This window comes from Dama dama, chromosome 22 (assembly GCF_033118175.1).
Source record: "Dama dama isolate Ldn47 chromosome 22, ASM3311817v1, whole genome shotgun sequence".
Lineage (NCBI taxonomy): Eukaryota > Metazoa > Chordata > Mammalia > Artiodactyla > Cervidae > Dama > Dama dama.
This window is the reverse complement of record NC_083702.1, coordinates 20,248,577-20,262,381: the sequence shown is the minus strand read 5'-3', so window position 1 is coordinate 20,262,381 and position 13,805 is coordinate 20,248,577. Positions and strand designations below refer to the sequence as shown.

Sequence of the window (13,805 nt, the reverse complement as noted above, 5' to 3'; positions counted from 1 at the left end):
TTAACAAATGACTGACCCTCTCTCCCTAGCTTCCTCTCTCGTAAATTTGCAGGTCGATCTTTCAAGTGGATCACACAGGCAAGAGAACATCCAACCGCAGGTTGCTCACAAGGGAGCAAGACAGTGTCCCGAGGAAGAGACATCAGCAGGTCTGCATGCAATGGAAAGATGATGAAGAATCTGACCTCCTGCCTTAATGATTAACTAAGATTGTTTCTCTTTGTTCCATTTAAAAATTGTCATGACTGAGCAGGATCATCAGAGTTGGTCTCTGAACAGAAGTCCACCATCTCCTCAGACTGCTGACTTTTCTTCTTTATCAAAGCTTGCCCCTCAATTCTTTCCCATCTCTGCTCATAGACAGAAAATGGAATTATTATGCAAATTTGATGTTTACATTCTATAATCTTTCAGGTTCCCACTCAAACATGACTGCTTCATGACACCCTTTCCAAGCTCTAAAGTTCTGAGCAATTCTGAGGTGGGAAATAGTGCAATTCTGGCTTAACAGAGGTGGAGGTGCCAACAGATGGGTACTGGCCAACATTATTCAGACACAACTTGTAAATTATCTTCCACAAATGCATCTTGGACAATCCATAAATCACTGAAATTGTTTTCCCTGTCAGCCTGTTCAAGGGCGGACTTCCCATCCTGGCTTCTTTATTACCTTCCAGCCAATATGTTCAGCTGATGAAAAGAAAACAAAACTTGGCTGTTCCCAGACTTTGCCATTTTTCTCCCGTTTCTTAAATTTGTTACATAAATTTCATTTTTGCTTTAGTTCCATTCTCTCATATACGTGTAAACTCCTAATGTGTTAACTAATCAGACCCTCTTATAGTCTTCTCAGCCAGACCTATAAGGCCAGTTCAACAAAATTTGACACTATAAATCCCGACCTATACTTGGACCAGAAATAAGCCACAACAAGGTTTCTTGTGCTGTTCTATTTGCCTCTAAACCACAGACAAAACCAGTCATCACAACCCAGTCACTCTTCTCTCAGACTCATCTTCCCACAGAAAGGAGCTCCTGCATTATCCTGTGTACACTAGTCCACGTCTGGTCCATCTCTCTCAGACTGGGAGCTTCATGCTCTCAGAGTCTTCTCCTCCTGCTATGTAGATATTTTTTTATAATGAATTTTGTTTTTTAATCATTGACTATTTGGTTTTTCAATTTACTTATTTTTAACTGCTTTACTGCATTGGTTTCTGCCATACATCAACATGAATTAGCCATGGGTATACACATGTCTCCTCCCTCTTGAATCTTATGCCCACCTCCCACCTCTTCCTACCCCTCTAGGTTGTGACAGAACCCCAGTTTGGGTTTCCTGAGGCATACAGCAAATTTCCATGGGCTATCTGTTTTACATATGGTAGTCTATATGCTTCCATGCTACTCTGTCCATTCATATAGATACTGACACTCTTTTCAGATATCCATGTCCCACTGGACATGGCCCTGATTATAGGAGTTTTGATTTTGGCAAATAAAAAATTATTTTTTAAAGTGTGGGTTTTTTTTTTTTTTCCCACTTAGTGTAATCACCCTCAGTTAGTTCAGTTCAGTTCAGTCACTCAGTCGTGTCTGAATCTTTGCAACCCCATGGACTGCAGCACTCCAGGCTTCCCTGTCCATCACCAACTCCCAGAGCTTGCTCAAACTCATGTCCGTCGAGTCAGTGATGCCATCTAACCGTCTCATCCTCTGTCATCCCCTTCTCCTCCTGCCTTCAGTCTTTCCCAGCATCAGGGTCTTTTCCAGTGAGTCAGTTCTTCAAATCAGGTGGCCACAGTATTGGAGTTTCAGCTTCAGCATCAGTCCTTCCAATGAATATTCAAGACTGATTTCCTTTAGGATCGACTGGTTTGACTGCTAAACACCTTAGAAAATCCAAATCCAGACAAGAGCATATATTGTAAAAATCCTAGTTAACAATGATGAAAGCCAAATAGATTGACTGGTAATCACCCTAGAAAACCAAAATTAAGCTAAATATATAGATTAAGCTATAGAGTTTGAATAATGAAGCTTCATAGGCAGGCTGCAGGATGTTACATATATTTACACCATTTGAACTGAGAAAGGAGTGGCAGAGATTCTTCACTGCTTAAAATGACAGAACAGTAATGTAGAAGTCGTATTTCCTAACTACTTTATTATTCATTGTTGTCAGTCTATGTACAGCTTAGAGTTCCCCTGAAGAGAAGAAGTGATTATCATTCATTTCATCACCGCCATTCCACATCCAGTCCCCCATCCCTTTTCAGGCTTTCATCACTTTTAACTAGGATTTTTACAATGTATGCTCCTGTCTGGATTGAAGACCTGCTTTTTTGCACTTCAGCTAAGACCTTAGACTTCTATCAGTGTCTTTCTAAAACACTGAGCATGTGGAATTCTCCTCCTAAAAGACTTTCATGACTGTCTTCAAGTTCAGTGTAGGATTTACTGAGTACCAGGCTTAGCAATGTAATGTTTTTCTTCTTCAGCTTATGCTCACCCTTCTTTTGAGAATATATAATTCATACTAAACTAATGTGCAATAAAGGGAAGAAATGAATAGAAAGTGAACAATTGAAAATTAAGCAAGAGGAACAAGGAGAACAGAGAACTGGTTAACTTACTTACATCCATATATATATATATATATATATAATCATTTTAACTCAAGAGCTTCCAGACTTACATCCTCCTGCCCAGACCCCGAATACCCAGAGCAGCAAATTCAACAATCTCTGGGCCACTTCCAGTGGCTTATTTTATAAACACAAAGTGTAAAGGTCCAATGTGGAATTTTTTTTTTTTTTTTTTACAAATTGAGGATTCCCTCACTCATGAGGAAAAGGCACATCTGAATCTTCCTTGTTGCTTTCTTGTATTAGACCTTATCTCAGAATAACTTGGTTTATATTTACCACCAGCTGCCTTTCCCCCATCTTAGAAATCCCTGAATTTAATTCCCCCCTAAATGAGGTCTCCACTAGTCTTCCGCATCCTCAAAGACAGGTATACCTTCCACACATTGGCTCAGGTCACTGATTCAGAATTTAATTTTCCCTTACAAAGTTTCCCTCCCCAATCCGTCAGCAAGTCCTGTCCCCAGAATATCTTTTTGACTGCAGCACTGCTCAGGGATGTAGACATTGGGAAGAGATCAGTTAGCTTCATTGAACCCACATTTAAAGTTTGAAAGATGGATATTGAAGTTTGAAAGGCAAGAATTCTGGAGTGGGTTGCCATTTCTTTCTCCAGGGGATCTTCCTGACCCACGGATTGAACCAGGGTCTCCTGCACTGCAGGCAGATTCTTTACCATCTGAGCCAGCAGAGAAACCCATGAGGATAGTTAAGAGGGGTGAAACAAAATTGAGACGAGTGGTGAAAGTGATTGAGCTGATGAGCAGATGTCTTAGACTGAGTAAAGAAGTGAAGCCAAATAGCTGCTAATGGCTTGTGACAAAATGGGAGGAGGACAGGGGTGGGAGACTCTATGTGGCTGAGGACAGGGCAAGGGGGAAGGGAAAGTGAGGCAGAGAGATCTCTTTAGAACAGGATCTTTACAGGCAGGGTTTCTTTCAAGATCCCCTCGTACCTGAGGACATTTTAACTTCTGTAAGACTGTAGCATCCTGAAGGTTGAAAGGATCTAGAGTGCTTTATGGAATATGTGACACTGAAGAGGTTCATTTGGCAGTGCAAAACAAGGCCCTCTCGGGTGTTATTAACAATTCATGCATTTAACAGTTTCCAGAGGCAGTGTCTTAAATGACTCAGAATAAAGTAGATCACCAGCAGATTATCCTCACTTAGAACATTTTCCATCCTGGCTCATTGAGCGTTCCAAGAAAGGGTTTAATGAGGTGGTGCATTAATCAGCCACCCCTGGGTCTGTATTGCTCCCTGAAATGGAGCTAATTGACTAATAAACAAATTTTCTAAAATATTCCTTACCTCTACACAGGATATATCAAGACGGATCACATGTCTCCAGCTATTTACCTCAACCAACAAATATTTATTGATGAAATAAAGCTACATGAGGGGTGACTTAGCAATAACACAGCAGGGTGACTGGCAAAAGGACAAATCAGAATATAATTCTCAGCAGCATCTTAGGAGGCAAGTGAAAATAAATTGTCAAAAGTAAGAGTAACAAATGCATGTGTATAATAATTTACAAATCTTGTCATTTCTAGACAGCTTATTTGATTTTCACAACTATCATCAGTGCTGTTATTATCCCTTATTTTACAAATAAGAAACTGTGCTTGAAAGAGTTTGGTGACTTTCCTAAGGTCACTGGCAAGTAGTTTTTCCCCAAATGTACTTCATTTCCTAAATTTTCCAGTAACAGGACATTTTGGAGGTAGCGTGTTATGTGGACACGTTAGCAATGCAACAGCAGGACGGTGCCCTGGGAAGGACTCCAAACAGTTAGTGCTCCAAAGATCGGAGAGGTACGCATTTGCTAGGCTAGAACACTGGAGTGGGTTACCATTTCCTCCTCCAGGCGATCTTCCTGATCCAGGGATCGAACCCACGTCTCTTGCATCGGCAGGCGGATATTTTACCACTGAGCCACCAGGGAAGCTTTAGGTGCCAACAGGAGAGTGCACTTCTACCATGGCTCCACCAGGTGGCAGTGAAGGTCACCACTAGAAGCAAGTGTTGTCACTATAGACAGGACTTGCAAGCAGTCAAAGCAGAAACAAGGAAAGAGGCAAAACAATGCTATTCTTTTAGAGTTACAAAAGCATGCGTGTCCATATGTGTGCATGCCTGCATGTGCGTGCATGTGTGTGTAGGGCAGAGGAACTAAAACATGAATGGAACTGTTACTGCATTCTATTCAGTTTCCCATACTGTTAGTGGGTAGCAGAATGAAAGAAAGACCTTGATATTTGCATTTCAGTACTTTACTGTGCCCTCTTAGCCCATGTCTGCAATCCCACCCCTGGATTTTGGATGTCCAGTGAGGTATCACATGATGTCCCAAATTATCACTGTCATTTAGCATAAAAGTGAATGTTCTCACGAGAGGAAGGGTGTGTGAATTCAGTGCATTAACAGCTCTGGCTGTGCCTATACGAAAGTCTTTCTCCACAAGTGTCCACAGCCTGTTTGCTGCTAGGGAAACCAGCAACTTGCAGAGTCTTCTGGGGAAAGGAACTCGATAGATGAAGGAATCCAAGGTGCCTCTGGTGCTTTCCAGTTCAGCGGTAATCAGCATAGCCTCAGGTTAATTGCAACTTTTATACCCCTGGATAAAGAAGAATTTTCAACAAGAGCATCCCATAGCAGAAAATAGGTGCATCTGGAAATGAAGAGCTAGAATCTATCTTTCCCACAGAATGATGTTTAGATGCCATCCTAACCCTTCTGAAAGTTAGTAAAAAATTTTTCCATTTGTCTGTGAATATCTACCAACCCTGAGGACACCTCCAGTCCACTTATAAAGCCAGATTTCAGGGGGTGGGAGGGATGTTCAAGAGGGAGGGGATATATATACATATATATATATATGGCTGATTCATGTAGTTGTGCAGCAGAAAACCAATACAATATTATAAAGCAATTATCTTCCAATTAAAAATAAATTAAAAAGGAACTTCTAAGGTACTATGACTACTATACTTCAGCAGATGAGACATTAAATTACAGAGAATTTAAATCACTTATAAATGCAATGTTTTCCCTATAAATCACTTATAAATGCAAATTATTTTGGTGTGCTAATTTTAAATTGTGTTGCAAGCAGGAACCAAAGAAGGAATGTTTAACATATTACAAGTGAAAATATGTGTAATATAGTAACTGTTACTACTAGCAACTGGTGGCCATGTCTGTTTATAATTGCATTTCTCTTGCTGGGTCTACAGGCTTGTCTCAAATTTAACATAAACTAAAGTTTTAGTAATTTGATTTGTTACAGCTAAATAAAATACAATGGTTAAAAAAAAAAGGTCCCCATCAATTAGAAGAGTGTTGTACTCCGGGAGACTCTTTATCCACCCGGGGCAGTTGCTTTTCTTCTGGCACTGAGGGTAGATCAGGTGCTTTCTGCCCGCATCTTGAAACAGTGAATCGAGTCATGCGAAGTGCTTCCTCATACCCTGGGAGGGTGTCCAGAGAGGAGGGCAGCTGGCCCAGGGAGCTGTGGGAGTGAGCCACAGCCAGGATCCTTCGAGCCGCAGGACCGAACACTGATTGCAGGGCTGGGCAGGAAAGAAGGACCAGAGTTCAAGTACATGTGGCATCTTCAGAAACCAGACACTTACAGCACATGCAGTTCCCCTTTATTTATATTATTTTATTTAAAGGGTGTCTAGCTTCTGTCCTTCTTATTTATTTACTCATTGGCTGCCCTGGATCTTCGTTGTTGCTCACAGGTTTTCTCCAGTTGTGGTGAAGAGGGGCTACTCTCTGGTTGGACGTGGGTTTCTCATTGCGGTGGATTCTCTCATTTCAGAACACAGGCTCAGTATTTGAGGAGGACAGGGTTAGTTGTCCCACAACCTGCAGGATCCTCCTGGACCAGGAACTGAACCCGTGCCTCCTGCATTGGCAGGCAGATTCTTTACCACTGAGTCCCCAGGGAAGCCCGATCACCCTTCATTTTAGACAAGTGTCAAAACTCATTGTCACTCTTGGCAACAGATGTTATAAAAGTCCTGTGAAGCTTGTGTAGAAACCAACTTCCCTCTTTGCTTTCTCAAATAATCTAAAATGTGTCCCCACATCTCATAACCCCTTTCTTTCCCCTTTACGAATTTAGAACCCTTTATGCCAACCTACTGAAGTTGCAGATCCCTTTGAAGTAATTGTTTCTGCCTATTTATCTTTCCCCGTGGACTGACAGCGAGAAAAGAAGCAGGAAAAGGTGAACAATATGCTATAGCACTCTCTCTTTTCAAAATAAATATCACAGGGTATTGCCACCTGCTGTTCGGCCTAGTAGGCCACTCTCCAATTTGAGGGAAAGAATATAATCCAAAGAAGAGAACAGAGGGAAATAAAGGAAAGTGTCTTGTAACTATCAAGTGTTGGGCCTAATATTTAACAGAGTAAGACCTGGTGAATAAAGAATTGAAAGTATGCCATGACTAATTTTTCTAAAGATAAAAAATATAGTATAGTTAAGAGAAAATATAAGTTTGGTTTTCACAAAATCTAAGATGTTTTCAAAAAAGGGATATGTGCAGTGCTTAACATAGTTTTATCAAAGTAATTGTTTATAAACTTGGAAATGTTTCCTATAAGACATTTCCAATATCGTCTCTAACATTTCACTTCTTCCTTCATTCCATCATCAGACCAAAAGTACAGCATCCGTGAGAGACAAGGTCACCACACCATCAGGTGTCTGGAAATTAAAGCTGCCCCAAGATTTAGAATCTTTAATACTCTTCCCTCTTGGTACAGCGGGCTTTCCTGGTGGCTCAGCTGGTAAAGAATCCACGTGCAATGCGGGAGACCTGGGTTTGATCCCTGGGTTGGGAAGATCTTCCCTGGAGAAGTGAAAGGCTACCCACTCCAGTATTCTTGCCTGGAGGATTCCACGGACATGGAATCACAAAGAGTCAGATACAACCGAGTGACTTTTTCTTTTTCTTTCTTGGTACAGTGGATGAGAAAATCGACCGGACAACACAGGGGACAAGGGTTCCATTCCCGGTCCCCAAAGATTTCACATGTCACGGAGCAACTCAACCCCTGTATCTGCTGAACTCTGCTTGCTCTACAGCCCGTGCCCCCCAACCAGAGGAGCCCTCGCAATGCGAAGCCCTCCCGCCGAAGCCAGAGAGTAGCCCCTGCCTGGGGCAACTAGAGATAGCTCAGATGCAGCAACAAAGACCCAGTGCAAGCTAAAATAATACGTGAATAAATAATAAGTCTAATACTGTTCGATCAATGTTTTTACACCTTCGCACTAGATGTCCTTTTAAACCTGGCTTCACTTCCCGTGTTATGCGTCCGTGTACTCACAAGTGACGGTGCTCTGGAGAGTGCTGTCATGGTCAAAAGCGATGACCGTCACTTCATAGGGTGGCCGGCCCTCCTCTTCCCCATTTTGCTGGCGACCCAGACAGCAGCGGAAGCACACAGAAATCAGACCACACAGGAGAAGCAGTGCCCCGATGACCACCAGCAACCTGCAAGGACCCCACGGAGTAGTGAGGGCTCTGTGCCCCTTGTTTTGCTTTGTTTTTTAAACCAATTTGCATAATCAGTCTTCAATGTCTACATTTTAATTCTTGCTTGAATTTTTTTAGAATGCTTTAAGATTTCAGCTCCCAGGCTTTCCTGTCATATATATGTGTGTGTGTGTGTGTGTATATATATATATATATATATATATATATATATATATATATTTATACACTTCCTTATTTTGTCAGCAAGACTAAGTCAGTTCACTTGAACAATTCATGAGAGATTTAAATACGATTTGGAGGGGCAGATTTTTACTGAAGTAATCTCCTTTCTGTGGCTATTTCTAGAGTTGACCCTGCGAAAGTACACAACAATCTGTTGATGTTGGCCCAGGAGATGGTATTGAAATAGGAAATCCTGCCATATTGTCACATAGGTTAGTGATGAGGAAAAGAGGTTTTACTCTGTGAGATGTTAGGTAAGTAGGCTCAATATCTCAGATTTTTCCCCCTGTTGTCAATATATTTAAAAATGAAAAAAAAAAAAAAAAACTTAAAAATAAAACCCCTGAGAAAAGCTTCCTTTTAAATGTCTTTTTGGATAACATAGCTGAAACTTACCATATATACCAGAGATGTACCCAATCTGTGGTCAGGCAGCTATGGAGAAAGAATAAAGATTTTATTTTGCAATAAAAATATAATCAATGCCAGTTGTACTTTCAGAATCAGAACTATGAGTTACAAAATGGTATACCTTTATAATAAAAGCATTACAGATTATGTTAACTTCAGTGTAACCAGCTAAATCTATCATGAAATGGGATGCCTTTAGTAGTGGTTTATGCATTCGTGCATGCTGTTGCTTCAGTTGTATCTGACTTTTTTGCAACCCTATGGACTGTAGCCTGCCAGGCTCCGATGTCCATGGGATTTTCCAGGCAAGAACACTAAAGTGGGTTGCCATGCCCTCCTCCAGGGGATCTTCCCGACCCAAGGATCGAACCTGAGTCTCTTACCTTTCCTGCATTGGCAGGCAGGTTCTTTACCACTAGTGCCACCTGGGAAGCCCAGAAGTGGTTTATACCATCATGTAAATCACTATAAGACAGACTAAACTAGTTCTCATGAAAGTAATGTTAATAGAACATGTAACCACAATCATTGTAAACAGTTTTGATGACGATTATCAAGAAAGAACTTGCAGAGTAAGCTTACAAAGAGCGAAAATGAATGTGACAGTTAAGGTTTGTATATATTTGAAGTCAATAGTTTAAACATAAAGAATATTTCAATTATAAGCATGAACATTTATAATTTGTTTTACAAGCTGTTGCAAAAAGGGCGAACATATAGATAAGCAACAGAGTCCTACTATATAGCACAGGGAACTATATTCAATGACCTGTAATAATTTATAATGGAAAAGAATATGAAAAATATATATATATAACTTAATCTTTTTGTTGTACCCTAGACACTAACACAATATTATAAATCAGCTATATTTTGATAAAAAATAAAAAGCAGAAACAAAGGGGAAAAAAAGAAAAAGAAGGGGGTCACAATAAAACCATAAAAACTCCCACTATAAAAAGGGCTTTAAATTTTCACATCCAGGATCAAAACTGGTAAGCATATCCACTGAGGCCAAACAAGAAGGGGTGGGAGGGGAATGTAAAAACCAACTCCATCATGATGAAAGCTAATTAAGTACTCTGAACTAGGGCAATTATCAATTTTCTCTACAAGATGAAGAAAATATGGATTACATAGGACAAGAAGTGGGATAAGTTTACAAGTGGGAAGAGGAGGGGAAGGAAAACATTTGTTTGTTACTAAAGATAATTGTTAATGTATTTAATAGTCCTTTCTGATATAGTGATCTGTTGAAATCTATTGAAATCTACTTCTTTATCCTCTCTGCACAGTTGTAGACCATACAGTTTGTTTCATCAATGAACAGTGTCTCTAAGTGTCCTCACATTTCTCATTCATTCAAAGCCCCTTACAGTTCGACAGTGTTATGATTCTGATTCTGTTAAAAGTAACCCTTTTATGTGGTAGGTGTGTGAAACCTCAAAGAGCATGAGACAAGTAATGAAGGCCATTTCCACTCCCCCTGGGTTTAACAGACTTGGCTGTTGGGAAACTCTTTCCATGGCTAAATATGTATTTTTCTTCAACCTAAGCAAGTCTTTTATTCAAACTGCGCCTGCTTCCTTTAAACCATTTACTCCAAGAGGAATGAATCTCTTCCCTTTTTTATCTTGGTGTCCTGTGTCCACAAGAGTCCTAATTGTGACAGATTTAGATGGAGGGATAATCACCTCAAGTGAGAGCTAAATGACACCTGCAATAAATATTGTTGTTACTGTGGTTATTGTTTAGTCTCTAAGCTTTGTCTGCCTCTGTTGACACCCCATGGACTGTAGCCCACCAGGCTCCTCTGTCCATGGGATTTCCCAGGCAAGACTAACTGAAGTGGTTGCCATTTCTTTCTCCAGGGGATTTTCCTGGCTCAGGGATCGAACTTGCAAGTCTCTTGCATCTTCTGTGTTAGCAGACGGATTCTTTACCACTAAGCCACCAGGAAAGTCTGATAAATATTAACATGCCCTAAAAAATAGGAAATGCTCTGTAGATCTGAAATGGTGGTTCTAACTCTGGCAATTACCCAAGTTTATCTGTCTGAGTCTAGTGAATTCTGTCTGTCCCAGTGAGTCACTGAGAAGCATGGGAAAGAAAATCTTTCGCAAATCTCCATGACTGTATAAACTGAGATTAAGTGTGCAGTTTTGATAGGAAGATTGGCTTTGGAAAAAAAATGCTGTCAGCAGTATTACTTTGAGTGTTTAGGATGACAGGAATGCTTGTTTGTTTTTGGAGAACCGCGTCTGTGAGATTAGTGGGTGGAGGCCCATTTAAGTGGAAATAGGGAAATCACAGCTATCTAATGACATTTTGACCCTATTTGGGGTGTTGATGTTTCTGTCTGTCTCGCCTTCCTTCCGCTGAGCACTCTCAGATACTTACTGTTGAAGACTGACACAGTTCTCCTCACATCTTGCCCGAGGAAGCTGTAGGAAGGGAAATAATCTCAGACAGGGAAATGGTCTCATTTGCTCTGCTCAGCAGCCTATGTGGCACCCTCATGACTGAGGTTAGCCGGTGAGGGTGAAGCAAATACAAGGACGAGGTCATAGGGTCAATCATGGTTAGGACTGTTTTCATCTCTCCTATGCCTGATCTTTATTAAATTCAAAGTGGGAAAACCTATAAGAGCAAATGTCTACTCTGATTTGGTTCTCTTTTTTTTGGTGGTGGAGAGGGAGCATCCCTGACTTTGTGAATGAGATGCAGTATTTATACCAATTTGTTCGTCTTAGAAACTTTCTCATCTGTCCCCCAGATAGATCCTTCAAATTCTCTCTCAGTTACAAGTTGAATTCAACCCCAGTGCTCTTTTTTATTTCCTCTGTACATCAATAACTCACTGGCAATACTTCAATCTAAAATTAAAAGTTAAAAAAAAGCAGCTCAGTGCCTTCGTGGTGGTGATTCTGTATTTAATTCTGTGTAGTACTATTTACAATCCAAGTAAAACATTTTGAAAATATGACTTAAGATTAAGCTGGATATGTCATTCAGCTTGTTCAGAGGGCAAATATTAAAACAAAAACAAAAACTCACCATACAGGAGAAGAAGGGGAGAAGGGAGTGAAAGAACTATTTATTGAATAGCTACTCTCTGCCAGCCAGATTGCTAAGAATTTTTAAGATTTCATAACATTTTGGCACAATAACCATGCCCGTAAGTACTTTACTTTGAAATGTTAAGGGTCTAAGGCATAGAAATTTAAGTAACATGACTAACTGCACATACCTATAGATTTGGCCAGAATTCCAAACCAAATTTTATCATATGTTCATGTTGAATGAATTACTAGAACCAGAGACAAATCTGCTCTAACTCCTTGACATTGCTGTCAGGTCCCTCTACTCCAAGGAAAGAAATCTTCCACCCCCTCTTCTAGGTATTTTTCAGTTGACTTTCTCCTTCCAAGCCTCTCTAGGTAAATTTTTGTTCTAAAAACTGTTTCACTCTTCCAGTGAATGGATGGATGATTTGATCTTACAGGAAATCAACAATAAATGCCACAAAATTTCTCTAAAAAGAGATGGAAATTTGTATTTCTTGAGAATTGGGAGCAGGGGACATGCAGACTCATGACATCGGGTAAAAAGGACTTGTAAAAGGACTAACAGCTGACTTCTGCAAAAAACACTTGAGAAACTCCTGGTTTCACTAAGGGGCAAAGTATGGGTTTCCTCCACCCGTCCACGGGACTTCGTTTTGCTTTCTTTACTAAAGGAAAATAAAAATAAAAAAGCCTAAAGTGGTTAGTAGATAAAACATCCCTTTTCAAGCCTGTTGCAAAAAGAGAAGAAATGAGAAAAGAAATTTGGAAGGGAAGGACAGGAAGAGAAGAGGAAGCAAAAAGAAAATACAAGAAAAAGATATGGTTTCAGGCACTCAATTAACTGGTATATAGGAAGCAAATAGACAGCACCCTTCCTGTTAGGAGCTATACAGAAGTTAGAAACCAACCCATTTCATCATTTGCTTTTCTTCTTAGTAGATTTCATAACTGAATAAACTTCTTTCTGACAATGGTCTGGAATCCCTCAGTCCAATGACCCTTTCTCAATTGAGTTACTTAGAATCTTCTGTTTCTCAATGGAGAGAAATAAAAGGTCCAAATTACTTTTAAAGAGTTTTCTCTCTCTTATCTCTGACCAGGAGGCACCTAAACTGCTAGAGTGGTATTAAGGCTGATGTGGGACATACCATTTAGGAGAATTATGTCCTTAGTTTTAATAATTTACTTGAGAACCTTTTTTCTTTTTTTTGGCCACATGAGTGGCTTACTTGTTGGACCTTAATTCCCCCACCAGGGATTGAACCTGTGCCCCCTGCAGTGGAAGCATGGTGTCCTAACCACTGGGCCATCAAGGAAATCTCAATAATTTACTTGAGATTTTGAGGGCTAGGTGATAAGATGCTAAAAGAGAGAAATATACATAACAGACACTTCTAAATTGCCTTCATTATCCAACTTGTATATATGTCCTTCTTTTCATTGATGTTATTAGTCACAGGTCACTATGTAACCCTATAATACTAAGGGAACGTTCTAGTTAATTCTTTTTCCCTACCACCCCTTTGGTTCAAAAGTATATGTCTTTCCCCCTCATTCATTTTTCCACCAGGTTCTGAAAGTTATCCGAGAAACAAACAAAAGTCTCATTCCTGCATTTTCATGACTCACCTGGATGAAATACACCAGGGCAGAGGCCATCAGGGCTGGTGACTGCAGTCCCATCTGGCTGGACTCTTACTTCTCCAGATCAAGCACTGGGCATCCGTTGTCTCCTTTCTGTGGTCCAGGCCATGTCTGACTTCTTGACCTAGAGGACTTAAGGAGAGAAACTTCTCTCAGCAATAAGTTGGTTTTTCCTCCTCTGTCTCTTTCTCTCCTCTCACTCTCTGTAGTTGTTATTTTTTTCTCTCCCCTTTCATCCTAGCTTCTTTCTCTACTTCTGCCCCTGGGTTTAAGGTCTCTACATTTGCTTCCCTG

At 40.3% G+C, this 13,805-nt stretch overlaps 1 protein-coding gene across 1 annotated transcript; it reads right to left on the bottom strand.

Annotated features, from left to right (window-relative positions):
• Positions 1-5,980: 5,980 nt before the first annotated feature.
• Positions 5,981-13,550, bottom strand: TMEM52B (transmembrane protein 52B). The gene is made up of 5 exons (XM_061124102.1): positions 13,497-13,550; positions 11,200-11,243; positions 8,785-8,823; positions 7,997-8,163; positions 5,981-6,225 (listed from the first exon to the last, which is right to left on the bottom strand). The coding sequence occupies exons 1-5, from the start codon at positions 13,548-13,550 to the stop codon at positions 5,981-5,983; spliced, it is 549 nt and encodes a 182-aa protein (XP_060980085.1).
• Positions 13,551-13,805: the final 255 nt, after the last annotated feature.